A 14,064-nucleotide genomic window follows, 5' to 3' on the forward strand; every position below is an offset into this window, starting at 1 on the left:
CCAGGCTTAGCCATTAAAATAGATGAGATGGGAAACGCTGACATGATAGTTTTGCAAATGTTATCTGAGAGGTTTGCATATATTATTAAATCTCTTAATGAAGATGATGAAGAATCAGCCTATTAACAGCTCAGAATTAGGTATATTGCTGCATTAATTCTTGTTCCTCTTTTCTTTGATATTTCAGTGCTACGTCTATTGAAGGATGGTGCTGACCCTCATATGCTTGTTTCCTCAGGAGGCTCCTTGCTCCATCTGGTAAGAGTGATTGAAGATTAGTGTTAGTGACTGTGGATAAATATGGTGGGATACTGAGTAGCAGATTTGGCATATTAACAGAGAGAAAGGCTTAGCAATAATTTTTATCTACACTGCCCTCCACGGTGGTTGTGATTCCATCCAGCTATGCGTGTGTAATAAATGGTTGTTTTCAAATTGCTTATGGAAGGATGGATCGTGTCACAGGTATGGTAACTAACAAAGCAGAATGAAGTTTTATTTATAAATTGTCTGTGGAGTAAGAAAGAACAAAGGAAATATTGCTTGATTCCAAAGGTAGAATTATATGGTTCAGAGATTCACAGGTCCTGTATGAAAAGCACTGTGATGTAACATTTTTCCTTTTGTTTTTGTGCATATTTTCTTGCACCAGTTTCCTACATGGGGATATTTAACACATCATCTGCATTTAGTTTATCATTGTTTGCATAACAATTTCGATTAAGTAATGGGAATATAAAAGGAAAACAGTTTGTATACAATGACCGAAGGAGAAGCAAGATGTAAGGGCATGTGGAGGAAAGATTGAGGCAGATAGAAGGGAAATAATTCAGAGGTAAAATGTTGACTTTGCTGAAGCCAATGGCAAAACTCATCATAAATTCCTAAGTCTTATGATGCTTTATTTTGGTCTGCGATGCTTCAGTTGCAGACATGCTTTCTATTTAATGTGAAATGATTTTAAGATATTTGGATCCAACTTTGTTGCACAGCGCTGCTAAAATAAATGTGATGTCTGAAATGTAAGGGTATAACAGATCTACTTAAAAGTCTGTTGACAGAGTGTTTCATTTTAGAACAGTTGGATTAAGATTCTCATAGTATGTACACAAAGCAGAACAATTTCTTGACAAAAAAAAGGATCCTATAATAGTTCTGTACTCTAGCACCCCTGCAACTGTGCTTTTGCAGGATGTAGTGTTTCCCTTATGTAATTAATCTGAATTTTCCATCTTCCATGGCCATGCTGCTTACCAAGGACTTTGGGAAATAAAGGTCTAGGTAAGGGGAGGGTGTATTAGTGAGTTGGAATAGAGAAGGTTTAAGTTCTCTTTTCTCTTCTCCAAGTATTTGCCTGCTGCAAAGGTGCTCAATCACTTTTAAAAGATAAAGACCTTATGAAATGTTACCTTTGGGATTCCCAAAATTGAGGCATCCCAAATCTTATCCTGTGCTGAAAGCCCTACAAGACAATCTTTATCTTCAGTGTGGCTAATGTGACATCTATATCACTGGCATTTTAAAATATAAGAAAGAAAAATCCATTTTTAGGGATTTTATATTGCTTTGTCTATTTCAGCTGATGCAGACTTTTTAACTGCAGATAAAATCTGCGGTTGAACTTTGCCTTTTTAGGTTTTGTGATCTTCTGCATCACACCCTAATTCACTGTCACAATCACTCTCTCTCCACTGGTGCCTGCTGCTTCACAGGCACACATATGCCTCAAAAGGCGGGAAAGCTTGCTACCATAAGAAATTTGCAATAGACAACTGTGTATAACATACTGCTTCAGTTTAGTCAGGGTTACTTGTAAGTACTCATAATTCATTTACGGGAAAACATGAGATAGTTTTGATTCCAATGACAATTGGATTTGACCCTTATTTGGGATCAGTACAGATAGGAAAGGAGAGTCATGATACAGGGAAAGAGATAAGCCAAGTTTATTTTCTTGCAAGAGCTGAAAATAATAATTTAGCATGCATCTTTATTGTATTTTTAAAGCCCACTCAGAGGCATTCTAAGTGCTAGTTTTACCACTATAATTCCATGTAAGCTGCTTTCTCCAAAAGGAGCCTAATCAGTGTTTATTCTTTCCAGTTGCAAAATAATTGTTTTTATTCCATAATGAATGAAATATATATATATATTCACATTTTACTTAAAATCTGATTCATTATGTAATTAATTTTTCTTTCTCCATTTCTGTTAACTTCCAAAATATGTTTTTTCTAAAAAAAAATAAGATATCGAATGTGCCACTTCATAAATATTCTGTTGCTGTCTCTCTAGACAGTATCACAATGTGGTTGAATCTCAGGGAAGCCGTGGAAGCTTCAAAGATATTCAATGAACTCTCATTAGATTCCATGAGAGAAGTACAGAAGAAGAGTGCTTGCCTGAGTTCCCCATTCCGTGGGAAGCACATAGTGTCATATCAATTCATGCAGGCAGTCACCCAACCCACCCTAGTAACAAAATATATGAGTGCCAATTTTCTCCTGGAACTTTGACTGAGATTGCCCAATTGCTTCACAAAAACCATTAAAGAAGAATCAAGGAGCAGTGGCAATTAAATTGCTGCTACAAATCTAGGCTGTTTTCAGGCTAGTAACTAATCACAAAAGGCTCTATATTATTAATACACAAAATAGCTCAGTGGCATCTGTCATTTGTTTTGTATGGAAGCTCTCTAGAAAATTTTTTGCTTAACAATGCCTTGAAAGTGTGATCAGTATAAGATTATGTTGGTCTGCATTATGAAATGTCTTATATCTGATTTGTTAAAATTTGAACATTGAACAGCTCAGTGTAAGTTATACTATTGCTACAATGAATAATACTGATGCGATAAACCAAAACTGTTTCTAGAGCTGTCAGATAAGTTACAAGCTAAAGGAAATACATCAGAACTTCCTTTCTGTTCTATAAGTTAATGGTCAGTATGCTTAGAAATCATTTAAAGCAGGACTGCTTTTTAGCCTGATAGAGTTTAATTTTCATCTTCTCAGTTATCTGTATTTATGATCACAGTAGTACATGCAACTCCTACATTCAATTGGATATTTCAGCTATGTCGTGACTTTATAGCGGAATCCAGTTAAGCTCTTTTCCTTCTTCCCCTTTTCCTCCAGTGTCCTGGCTTCCATGTCAAATTAATACAGATAGCAAACTGGATGACATCGTGTGGTTCCATATGCAATAAAGACATAACAACATAATTACTTAACCATCTCTTGCAAATTATCTGCAGTTTTCACTATATTTGTCCTCTCAGTGTATATGTGTGCTTTCTGGGAGAGGGAGATATTATACAACTTTAAATATTGGAAGAGGCACAGATATTAAGGATTGTATTCAAAGCATCTAAGTGTCTAATGCAGAAAATCAGGCTCCCTGTAACCTGTCTCCAATGGGGAAAGACAGAGGATCCTTCTCTAAAGAGTTACTGAGATTGTCTGTTAGGCCAGAGTTATGGTCTTGACTTAGGTACCCTGACTGTCTTTCAAAGTATTATACATAAGTGCATCCATAAAAAGTCACAGATATGACAGGGGAGTAAGCTCAAAACAATAGCTAAGCCAGTTTCTTCTTCTATGCCAAAATTAATGACTTCCATCCTCAAAGTATAGAAACACACACAAGTGTGCAACACCCCCTGCCCCTACCCCCAACACACCCTTAATATGCACAGTATTTATCTGTTAGAAAGACTTGAATAGGAATCAGTATAGTTAATGAATTGGAAGTAGGAGTGGGTATGGAGAGACATGATTATTGCTGTGAACTGCATCAAAAGTGGAAGTTCATGTGTATGTGGACATATGTACATGTGGGTGTACATATACTTAGATGCCACTACTCATGATCATTATGCACTGATGCCTGTGTACTGATTTGGAATGACAATATTGCACAGAAAGTAAGCTTCATCTTTACTGTAGATTTCAGGAGATTTCATATAGTGCTTTTTTGCAGGGAATAAGGGATTCTGTGAGTCATGCACATGGAATTTGTAGTCTTCACAAAACTGTTTCTATAGCTTCATCAGCAGTTGGTCCATACAAACACAGCAGTTTAACTACAGTGAGTCATCTGCTCAATTTAAATGTTAAATGGAGCAAAAATTGTATGTAATAAGTTTAGTTGTACACTGAGTAAAACACCATCCCTAATCTGCTTTTCTTTCTTCTAGTGTGCCCGTTATGATAATGCATTTGCTGCAGAAATTCTAATTGACAGAGGTGTAAATGTAAATCATCAAGATGAGGATTTTTGGACATCAATGCATGTAGCCTGTGCCTGTGATAATCCTGATATTGTCCTGCTACTGCTACTAGTAAGTAAAGCATTCCAATGCACTGCGTACTTGAAAAAGAAACAGAATGTAACACTGTAAGGTCTGAAACTACTGCATGAATGCAATATATTACTACTAATCATATCAGTGAAAACATATATTATGTGTGTGTGTTTCTTGGCATTATTTTAATGCTCAGGATTTTTAGAAGGCATTTTTAGGCCTTCAGTGAGAATAGAATATAAATGTCAATGTCAACTATCTTTTACCTCTTCCCTGTGGTCAGGAGCTTGTATCTAAAAAGCACTCAGTCCCAAAAGGGATATGTGGAAAATTTCTTTTCTCTTCTTCTTGGCACTTTCTGTTTTAAAACTGTTTCAACTTTCTGGTTGAGTTTGCAGTCAATATTTTTTATATATATACATATATATATATATAGCAAGTATTCACTAAATTGCTCTGTATTCATTAAGAAGTGTTTTTGGACAAGGTTAAAATGAGACCAATTTAATATTTATCTAAACAACTTTGACTTTTTGGAATAGAGTTTACCTAATATAGTAATAGATATGGCATTCGGCCTTTGTAGAAAACAAAGCTTTTGTAGAGCTTTGTTCATGTCGTGCCTCCATTCTTAGGATCACAGCCTCTACTTTTACACCATTATATTAATGCAGTTCTTTCTCCCAGTTCATTTTATGTTGCTCTTTAGAACAGTAGTTCAGAAAGAGTTCCTAATCTGACTTGTGGTTTTCTAATACATTTGTACAATTTTAAAATTTCTGGTTTAATATGTCATTGCAAGTAGATCAGCATTTCTTATAGCTGATATTATATTATAGCTTATATTAATATAATATAGCTTATATTAAGTATAGCATAGTTATAATGGTATTTCAATGTTACAGGTAAAATAAGGTAAAAAATTTTTTAAAGACTGTATACTTGATAATTACTTTAATGAAATCACTTTCAGAGATTGTGTAGTTCAATCCCCCTGCTGAGATCAGAGCCAGTGTTGTGGTTTAACCTCATCTGGCAACCAAGCACCACACAGCCACTTGCTCACTGCCCCTCACCCAGAGGGACGGGGGAGAGAATCAGAACAGTAAAAGTGAGAAAACTTGTGGGTTGAGATAAATACAGTTTAATAAGTAAAGCAAAAACTGCACAGGCAAGCAAAGCAAAACACCACTTCCCACTGGCAGGCAGCTGTTCAGCCATCCCCATGAAAGCCGGACTCCATCACATGTAATGGTTTCTTGGGAAGATAAACGCCATAATGTTGGATGTCCCCCCCTTCCTTCTTCTTCCCCCAGTTTATATACTCAGCATGATGTCATATGGTGTGGAATGCCTCTTTTGCTAGTTCAGGGCAGCTGCCCTGGCTGTGACCCCTCCCAATGTCCCGTGCCCCTCCAGCCCTTCTGCTGGCAGGGCCCAAGGAACTGAAAAATCCTTGAGCTAGTATAAATATTACCCAGCAACAACTGAAAACATCAGTGTCCTATCAAACATTGTTCTCACATCAGAGCCGAGCTACAGCACTGTACTAGCTACTAAGAAGAAAACTAACTCTATCCCAGCTGAAACCAGGACAGCTACAGCAGCTTATCCAGCACCATGAAAGTCCACAAACTTGCTGGGCAACCTGCCCAGAAAATAAAGTTTTCCTGTATTTCAGTTTGTGGCTATTTTCTTTCATACTTTCACTGAGCACCACTGAGAAGCTTCTTGCTCCATCTTCTTTACTCCCCCTGTTGGGTATTTACACACATTGGTAAGACCCACCTAAGCCTTCTCTTCCTTCTCAAGGGTGAAGAGTCCCAGTTCACTCAGCCTCTCCTTGTATGACAGATGTTCCAGTCCCTTCATCATCTTTGTATCCCCCTTGCAGAACTCACTCCATTATCACTCATGATCATCTGGTGGGGAAATATCTGTCTCTGCTTGAATGTAATAGCTGGGAACACTGTTCTGGATCTGTAGATCTACACTAGGTCAGTGATAGGGAGGCTTTTAACCAGTGTGATACTGATAAGAGCCCTCTGGGGCTTTTGAGAACTTGAGTCCAAATGTCTCCTCTTCTAGAGAAAAGTCAGATCAATGTCTGTCTTCTCCCAGAAGTGTATTTCACTAGACTGTTAGATTTCACAATGAACTTACTTTCTTAGGAATGCTCTGGTGCCTAATTGCTAATGCTAAAGCATAATCAGCAGATTAAATAGCATCCACAGAGATTAATGTGGTAGTTTACACCTTAGAACTACTGTTTCAGGCATTCTTGGTTACATGTGAGCTTTTTCTGAAATACACAGATGTTCTTCCTTCTAGCACATATAGTTCATGTTATAGAAAACAGGATAAAAATATCTGATACTAAATTGGAAAATAAATTAAAAATAAAATTTATATTCAGTTCAGAATTAGCGATACCTTTCTTCTCTGCATCTCAGTTCTAAATTCCTAAGTTTCAACCTTTATTTGAAATCAGAACAGGTAACTGTTGAAGGTTTCCCTGTATAGACTTCAGTTCCATCACACCAAATAAGGAAGAATTTCTGAATGGAGAGATTCTTCCCCAAAAATGTTGTGTCCCTCATAAATGTGTGTTGTGCTTTTGAATTACTATGACAACTGTAATGAAACAAAGGTTTTCTCAGTTGTTTTGTGGCGTTTGGTTTTTTTTTTTTTTTTTTTTTTTTTTTTTAATTACTTATGACTCATTGCATTTAGAATTTAATACATCAAAACTACCATGTTGACTTCATGGAATAGATGAGTGTGCTGTATTCAGTTGGAGTGGCACCACAAGCAAATAGTTTTCAGTAGTAGAGGGGATAATCTTATCTGCAGCATAGGGAGTTGCAGTAGTATGATTTTGAGTTAATGACTATGCTAGCTAGAATATAATGCCATGTAGCTGAAAGTACTGTGGCTACTGTCTGACCTTCTGTAAATGGCATGGGCTTCACCAAAACCTGTGTTTGGGACCTGGAATTTCTTTCACTCTGTCCTGTGGTTACTTCTTCCAATCTGTAATTTTGGTTTTAACATTGATCTGTACCAGATCTTCTTTGGTAATCTCTTAGGATTCTGCTGGACTCTGAGGTTATGCCTGCTCTAGAAAACCAAAAAGAGGTGTCCAGGTGTCTTCCTGGGTGCTGGACAGCAATAATCTGTACTAGCAAACTGTTAGAATATCCTCTGGCTTGTTTTTGGCATGTGCTATCTAGATTCCTTCCAGACAATTCACCAGCATGGTTTTGAAGCTGGAAAGTCCCAGGCACCAGGTTTTGAGGCTGGCAAGTCCCAGGTACCAGTTTGTATTCAGCTGTTACATTGTACAGGCTAAGAGACTTTACTGGACTAAACAAGCTCTCTTCCGTGCTAGCTGGCTTCAGCACCCAGATTTTTCCCAGCTCCATTTGATTTAGCAGTAGAGATACAGCCTTTGTCATGCTTGGAATGTTGTTTCCTCATCTTTTCTATTACAATTATAATTAGGTCCAGTAAATGCACAATGCAATGTGTATAAGTCTGATTGACTGTTCTTAGTGCTTAAAATAATACTGCTTACCTAACCACCATCATCAGATACATTTGGTAGGAGTATTCCCTTCTAAACATTGTCACTACTCTTGGCAAATAAAGGGTAAAATTTCCAGAAGGTGATAATTTATCTCTTGTATTACCTCGATCTGTTCAATCTATATACTTTTGAAGCCTGTGTATCCTTTAGATTCTGTGTGTACTCCTAAAATGATACACAAATTAGAACAGAGAAGCTTATCTATAAAGACCCTTGTATTGTGGGAAACTTATGTAGGGAATTTTCAGAAGTACTGAATGCTGTGCTGTTGTTGACATTAACAGGAGCAGCTGGGGTTATACAGGGCTCTTCTAAAATTTTCCCTGCCTGTTTTTTCAAGAAGCCCAATCTAATAAAAAGTCATTAAGTATTTCTAGCCAGGGTTATATCCAAAATACTTTTTCAGCCCCCATCATTGAATGTTGTTTGATTTAGTCCCTTCTTATGACAAGCTGTTTTTTCTGAAGATTCTAAGTATCTTCTGATAACTTGGGATAAGTAGGTCATCTCATATATTAAAGTTTCAGTAAGCAGGGGTATATTCATGTGGATTTTTGCAGGTAGTATTTGAATTGTCTATACTATTTGCAATAAATTATGATAAATTTGCCCACATTTTAGGTGGTCAGCACTTTTAAAGACAGAATTTCCTTGACTACTTAAATAATCACTTCATGCTCTTTCTTCTGGAGTGGGAATAATAAATAAGTGTGTTGTGGCAGAGAAAAGGAAATGTTCTTAGGAAAGCAATAGTTTTTGAACCATGACATTAATGCTATCTTTAATAACATTTGACAAAGTGAAGATGGAAATTGAGTTTGGCGGGAAGTATTTTTTCACAACTCTGAACTGTCTTTGTGTGAGCATTTGATATTAGGAATTACTTTGCCTTCAGGTTAGAGTGTTTCATGGGCCGTGTCTAATGTGTAGCATGAGCCTGGATAATGCTAATGTGAGCTGCAGGCAGCTTCTATTATGCTGCAGTTTTTGACTGGAAGAGAAAATAACACTTCATGTACTGTTATGAATTGCTTTTAGATAAATATTTCTTCTGGATTTCTTTTTTCAACATAGACAATGCTGTATTATCTGTTTTAAAGATGTGAGCTAAAAGGTAACAGCATTGTCCTTTAATTGAGACCTGTGCAAATTCTGATTCCTGGAAAACTCTCGTAGAGGCCAGTGGAGGTTTCCTCAGTGAGGACTTAAAAATGTTTCCTGAAGGGAAAATTAAAAAAAAAAAAAAAAAAAGAAAAAAAAAAAAAAAGAAAAGAAAAAAAAAAAAAAAAAGGAATATAGGGCTATTAATGAAGACTTAATTAAGCATGCCCAGTTTCTGATGTTATCCCACTTTTGATGGCCTTCATGTTTCTCTGGCTGAAAGAAGATAGTGACTTGCCATTCATCAGTTTAGCTGTGGTAACTCATTATTTCTGTTCTCTGGTAGATAGCAAAGACCAAAGCTGAAATGTTTTTCACTGAGAGCTAGCAGGGACTGTAGCTGTTTGTAAAGTGATAATCTGCTATTGTGTCCTGTTGGAAGACTATTGGAATTGTAGGCACTGTTTTTGGAACAAATGCAGAATGAAATGCTTGAAGCTATTTCTTTCCATCTCAGATTTTTACCCAAAGCGGTATAGCTTTCCAGGAACGTAGATAAGTCTTCTCCATTTTGTAGCCATCAGCAGGGGGTAGGGCATTGGGCAGTACAGCCAGGAAATACATCCTATGGCTGCTAAGCAGTCAGCCAATGAAGAACTTTCCCCTGAGGCAGCAGCTAGAAGATGAAGAAATGTAGAGATCAAAAGTAATCCATACAGGTCTGGTTGCCATATATGCAAATGAGGTGGTAAAGGTCAGTTCATCAGTCATTAGCTGACTGCATCAGTGTTGGGCACTTTCCCCTTGGGATAGGGTACAACGTATGTAGATGTTGTATGAAGGAGGCTCCTGTAGCAGGTTGAAGAGAGTGCTGAAGTGCCTTTCATTTAAGAGCAAAGATGCATAGGCTTGTATACACTTACGCCCAAATGAAATCCTCAATAGAGTATGAAAAGCAATCAGATTTATTAGAAATATCTGCTCTGTCTTGCCTCATCGCCTTTTGAAGGCTCAGGACCAGGGAGGCTGACAGCAAGTGCGGTCTGATTGGGGTGTGTTTCTTTTCCATCAGTCCTGGACACATTGCAACACTGTATTTTACATTAATTTCCTGTACTTATTTTTATATTGAATTGAAACACTAGCTAAGATTTGTAACTTAATATCCAATGTGCTCTGTTCCATTGAAAATATTACCCCAGTTACAGAATGTCCGAGCACCTGTATGTGGATACTGCTCATGCTTTGGTAGCTGCAGAAGTGTTTAGTCCACTCTGTATCACTTTAAATGACTGTAGCTTTAAACTGGTACCCATTGCTTGTAGTCCAGTTTTTCCTCCACGATAGACACTTTATAGCTTCACATGCTTTTAATTGATATGTAAGAGTGGTTAACTTTCACTTGGGACTATTTCAAACCACCATCTGATATAGTAACATTGATACTGTTGCAGTTGAGTAAATTAACCTTAGCTACTCAGACAGTAGGGTATATAGGTAAAAATACCGTTTTGTAGAACCTTGCTTTTTCTTTTTCTCTTCATTTTTCTTCAGTCTGACAGTATTATTTGTTATCATAAATTCTCTGCTCTAAAAATCAGTGCTAGTGCTAGACCATTAAAAAGGCAAAGGAGGTCAAGCTGTTTAGCTGCCCCACCTCTTCTCCTCTGTTCCTCCACACCAAAGCATTTGAAAATTAAATGGAGAAAATAGTTTTCTCTGTTTTTGAAACATGGTGTTTAAGTACTTATTAAAAGGTTCACAATCATATTGAGCTCCTGTGTTTAGTTCCTTTTCTCAGAATAACTGTGAGTGTTTTATGAACTACAGGTTTCTTTATGACTTGCTGTTACACTTTAATTTCAGAGCATGTCACAGGTAATTCATCATTGAGCTGTACTGTTGGGCTCACACATAACAAGTTGATAGTTACAAGTTTTCTTTTTTAATTTATCATTGGTTTTGTTGTGGAGGATGGTTCTTTTCACTCCTCCCCATTCTCAAATAGTTATGGAATGTTTTGCTGTTGACTGACCTAAGGTTGAGAGCAGCAGAGAAAAAGAAAGCAGGAGAGAATGCATTTTGATAGTGTAATTCACTTTATCCAGGAGGCACCTTTTACTGGGCAACATGAATGTAATGTTTTCACCAGCTGCAATGTCGATCTTGTCAAATGAAACTAAGAAGGCAGAGACAGTGTTCTAGTGTTTGTACAGCACTTTGCACGATGGAGAGTTATTCTTTCAACGACTTGAAGGCGTTACTGTAATAAACATGGCAGTTAATTAACTGGAATGGCAGAGAGCAGTACTACATTCTCAGGATTTTTTTCATGTAGATAACGGAAAATTGGGGAGTAGAAAGACATTCTTAATACATTCTTTTTACTCACTAGGAAAACCAAATGTAACTACTGTCTGCCAACCAATTAAATGTGTTCCATCATGTGCTTTTTGGAACCTAGAACTGAAGCTCGAAATGCAATTCTGGCATAGAAGGCTAAAAGTACAATTGTTAAAAAAAAAAAATAGAGGCTGAATTTTTTTCCCTCTCTCTTCTTTTTAAGAACCTGTATCTGTGCTCAGCAGCGTGCAAAAGGGGACTTATGCTTGAATCTTTCATTAGATTTACAGTTACAAACAGTAGATGAATGGTGTTAGAGTATTTGAACAGTGTAACACTATCCACTGTATGTGTAATCCAAATTTGCTGATCCACCTCTGCAAAATTCTTTATGCCATGAGAATGAACCATATGACATGACACTCATGGAACGTTAAAAATCACATAGGAGGAATATAGAGAACACTGGATACTTTCCATAAGACTGAAATATTTGTCCTTCAAAGGGAAGACCTTAATATATTATTACTTAGTATTTCCTCAGTTCCAAGGATAACTTTTACAGAAATGATAACATCACAGTACAGATCTCTCTTCTATTTCATAGAGAGAGATGGGGATGGGGACGGGGTGGGAGGAGCTTAGTAAAGGAAAATTTTTTTGCCTAACATTAAAAGGCCACCTCTAATGTTTCTATGATTTTTGAGTTAGTTTTAGAAGTGTTGGACCCAATTAATTTATTTGAATTCATGAGTGTCAACTTTTTGGACTGAAATTGAAAACAGTATTTCATTTATGCTGTATTTTGTAACTAAGCTGACTGGATGTAATTTTAGAATCTATCAAATAACTACATGGCCAACTTCTTACTGAGAACTAGACCACACTTACAAGAATTCTTGGTAGAAGACAGTGAAAAAGTATCACAAAACACTGCATAAACATTTTAGCCAAAATGTTCATGATGTTAAAATGTGAAGTATGATCAAGTCCTGTGCTGACATTCCAGCTTGGGACTTGTATTCTGTTTTTTCTTATAAGCCACATAGCTATCTCTTTATCAGCTGTGTCTGTTCCTGTTCTGTCTTTTTGTAACCTGGGCTGTTGCTTAAAGTGTAGGTCTGTGGCATACTCATTCAAGCTCTTGTGATTGCTAGGATGCCTGTGTTATCTAGAAACTTCTGTCTTCCTTTGCCCTAATTTTCTTGGGGTCTTAAATTGTTGCCAGAGACATTGAGAAGGATTTTGGTGCAAAGATGGTGTTCCTAGGAGGTGCTGGGTCTTCTAGGTCAGCATGACAAAACCAGAGTATGTGGAATGTGGAGCTTACTAGGGAAGAGATGGGATGAAAGGTGGATTTCACAGTCTCCACAAGAAGCCAAGGTACTAGAAAACTACTGTTTAAGGTTCTGCAAGGGTATATAGTGGTTTCTGCTTCCTCAGCTTCTGCTTGATGCCTGTGCATTACAGGCCATGTGGTGGAGAATCTGGTGAAGTTGTGCATTAGTTGTGTGGGTGGAGGCAGTTTTTATCACACTACTAACTGGTTGCTAAGCACAAATCTCATTTATATGGGAGCAGTACAGCTGTGTCTGTATTCTTGTGACCTCCAAAGGTATGTGAGGTTGTCTTGGAAGGGCAGAGATTCTTAATACTTGCCTGTGCTTGTCCTCATCTTAGTGTGATAAGAAATAAATTACATTTGTAAATTGTCAATTTTATTTCTAAATCTTCTCATTCATCAGAGTACTGAAGAGCTGTTTAGAATTTCAGTGCAAATCAAACAATCAGTAGAATTGAGCTGTTATGGGAATTTAGCTTTCTTTGTATTGAAACAATGATTCTATGAAAATGCTGCATAAAGGAAAGAATACAGAAGAAATTGCAGAGAATATGCCATTAAATACAATATGATTTTGCAAGTTCAAATTTGGCCATCTCAACATTTCCACTCTCTTACAAAATACAGAGTAAAGGAAGTGCTATGTAACATTTCATAGCTCTCATCCAAAAGCTCAGCAACTTAAGTGTGGTGCTAGTCTGTTGGTGATGGCAGAACATTGTCCTCAGATTTTTTTCTGAGTATGCTTGAAAGTCATCTGTCCTGGTGCCATGAAGTGCCCTAATACCATTCAGGTCATGAAGTCTGGTAGGATTTTATTTTTGTGTGAGGTTTTTGGAAACATTTATTTAAAAACCTTCCACCAGCACTGCTGTATTTTGTCTAACAGGATAAAACCTGAGTGTATTCAATGATCCAAATTTGATTTCGGTACTAGTATTAGTTGAATGTTTTAGATGTGACTGTTTTTTCACTTATGGAATCTGTTAGTCATTTCATCCTTTCCTGGTTGAGTCTCAAATTTTGACAGATTTTTTTAATATTTTCTATGGGATGCCTACTTTTCCAGAATCAGGTATAGTTTTACTGGAAAAAATTACAGGAACAGGTTTACTGATGGGAGTGGAAAGGAAGTCTTATGGGGATGTAAGTCTCTTTTCCCCTTCCCCATATGCTTGGTGTGGCATGTATCTGAAGTCATGTAATCACACAGCAGTGGCATAGTTATTTTGCCCTTGTTCTTTGCAACTGCATCAACCTATATTAGCAAGCAGAGATGAATGATCAAAATGTCATTATCTTTAAAATTTAATCAAAGATCTTTATCTTTCATAGTTTCAGGAAAATTTAAAGCAGAATAAGCAATTGCTTCCTCAAATAAAG

At 37.0% G+C, this 14,064-nt stretch overlaps 1 protein-coding gene across 2 annotated transcripts in view; it reads left to right on the forward strand.

Moving 5' to 3' along the window:
• MYO16 (myosin XVI) overlaps window positions 1-14,064 on the forward strand; it is a 405,668-nt gene that overhangs the window by 129,622 nt on the left and 261,982 nt on the right. For both annotated transcript variants that reach the window (XM_040584517.1, XM_040584516.1), the window contains exons 3-4: window positions 188-258; window positions 4,199-4,342. In XM_040584517.1, the coding sequence (XP_040440451.1) occupies window positions 188-258; window positions 4,199-4,342 (215 nt within the window). The remainder of the gene's footprint in view (window positions 1-187; window positions 259-4,198; window positions 4,343-14,064) is intronic.

The sequence above is a fragment of the Falco naumanni genome, chromosome 2 (genome assembly GCF_017639655.2).
Source record: "Falco naumanni isolate bFalNau1 chromosome 2, bFalNau1.pat, whole genome shotgun sequence".
NCBI lineage: Eukaryota > Metazoa > Chordata > Aves > Falconiformes > Falconidae > Falco > Falco naumanni.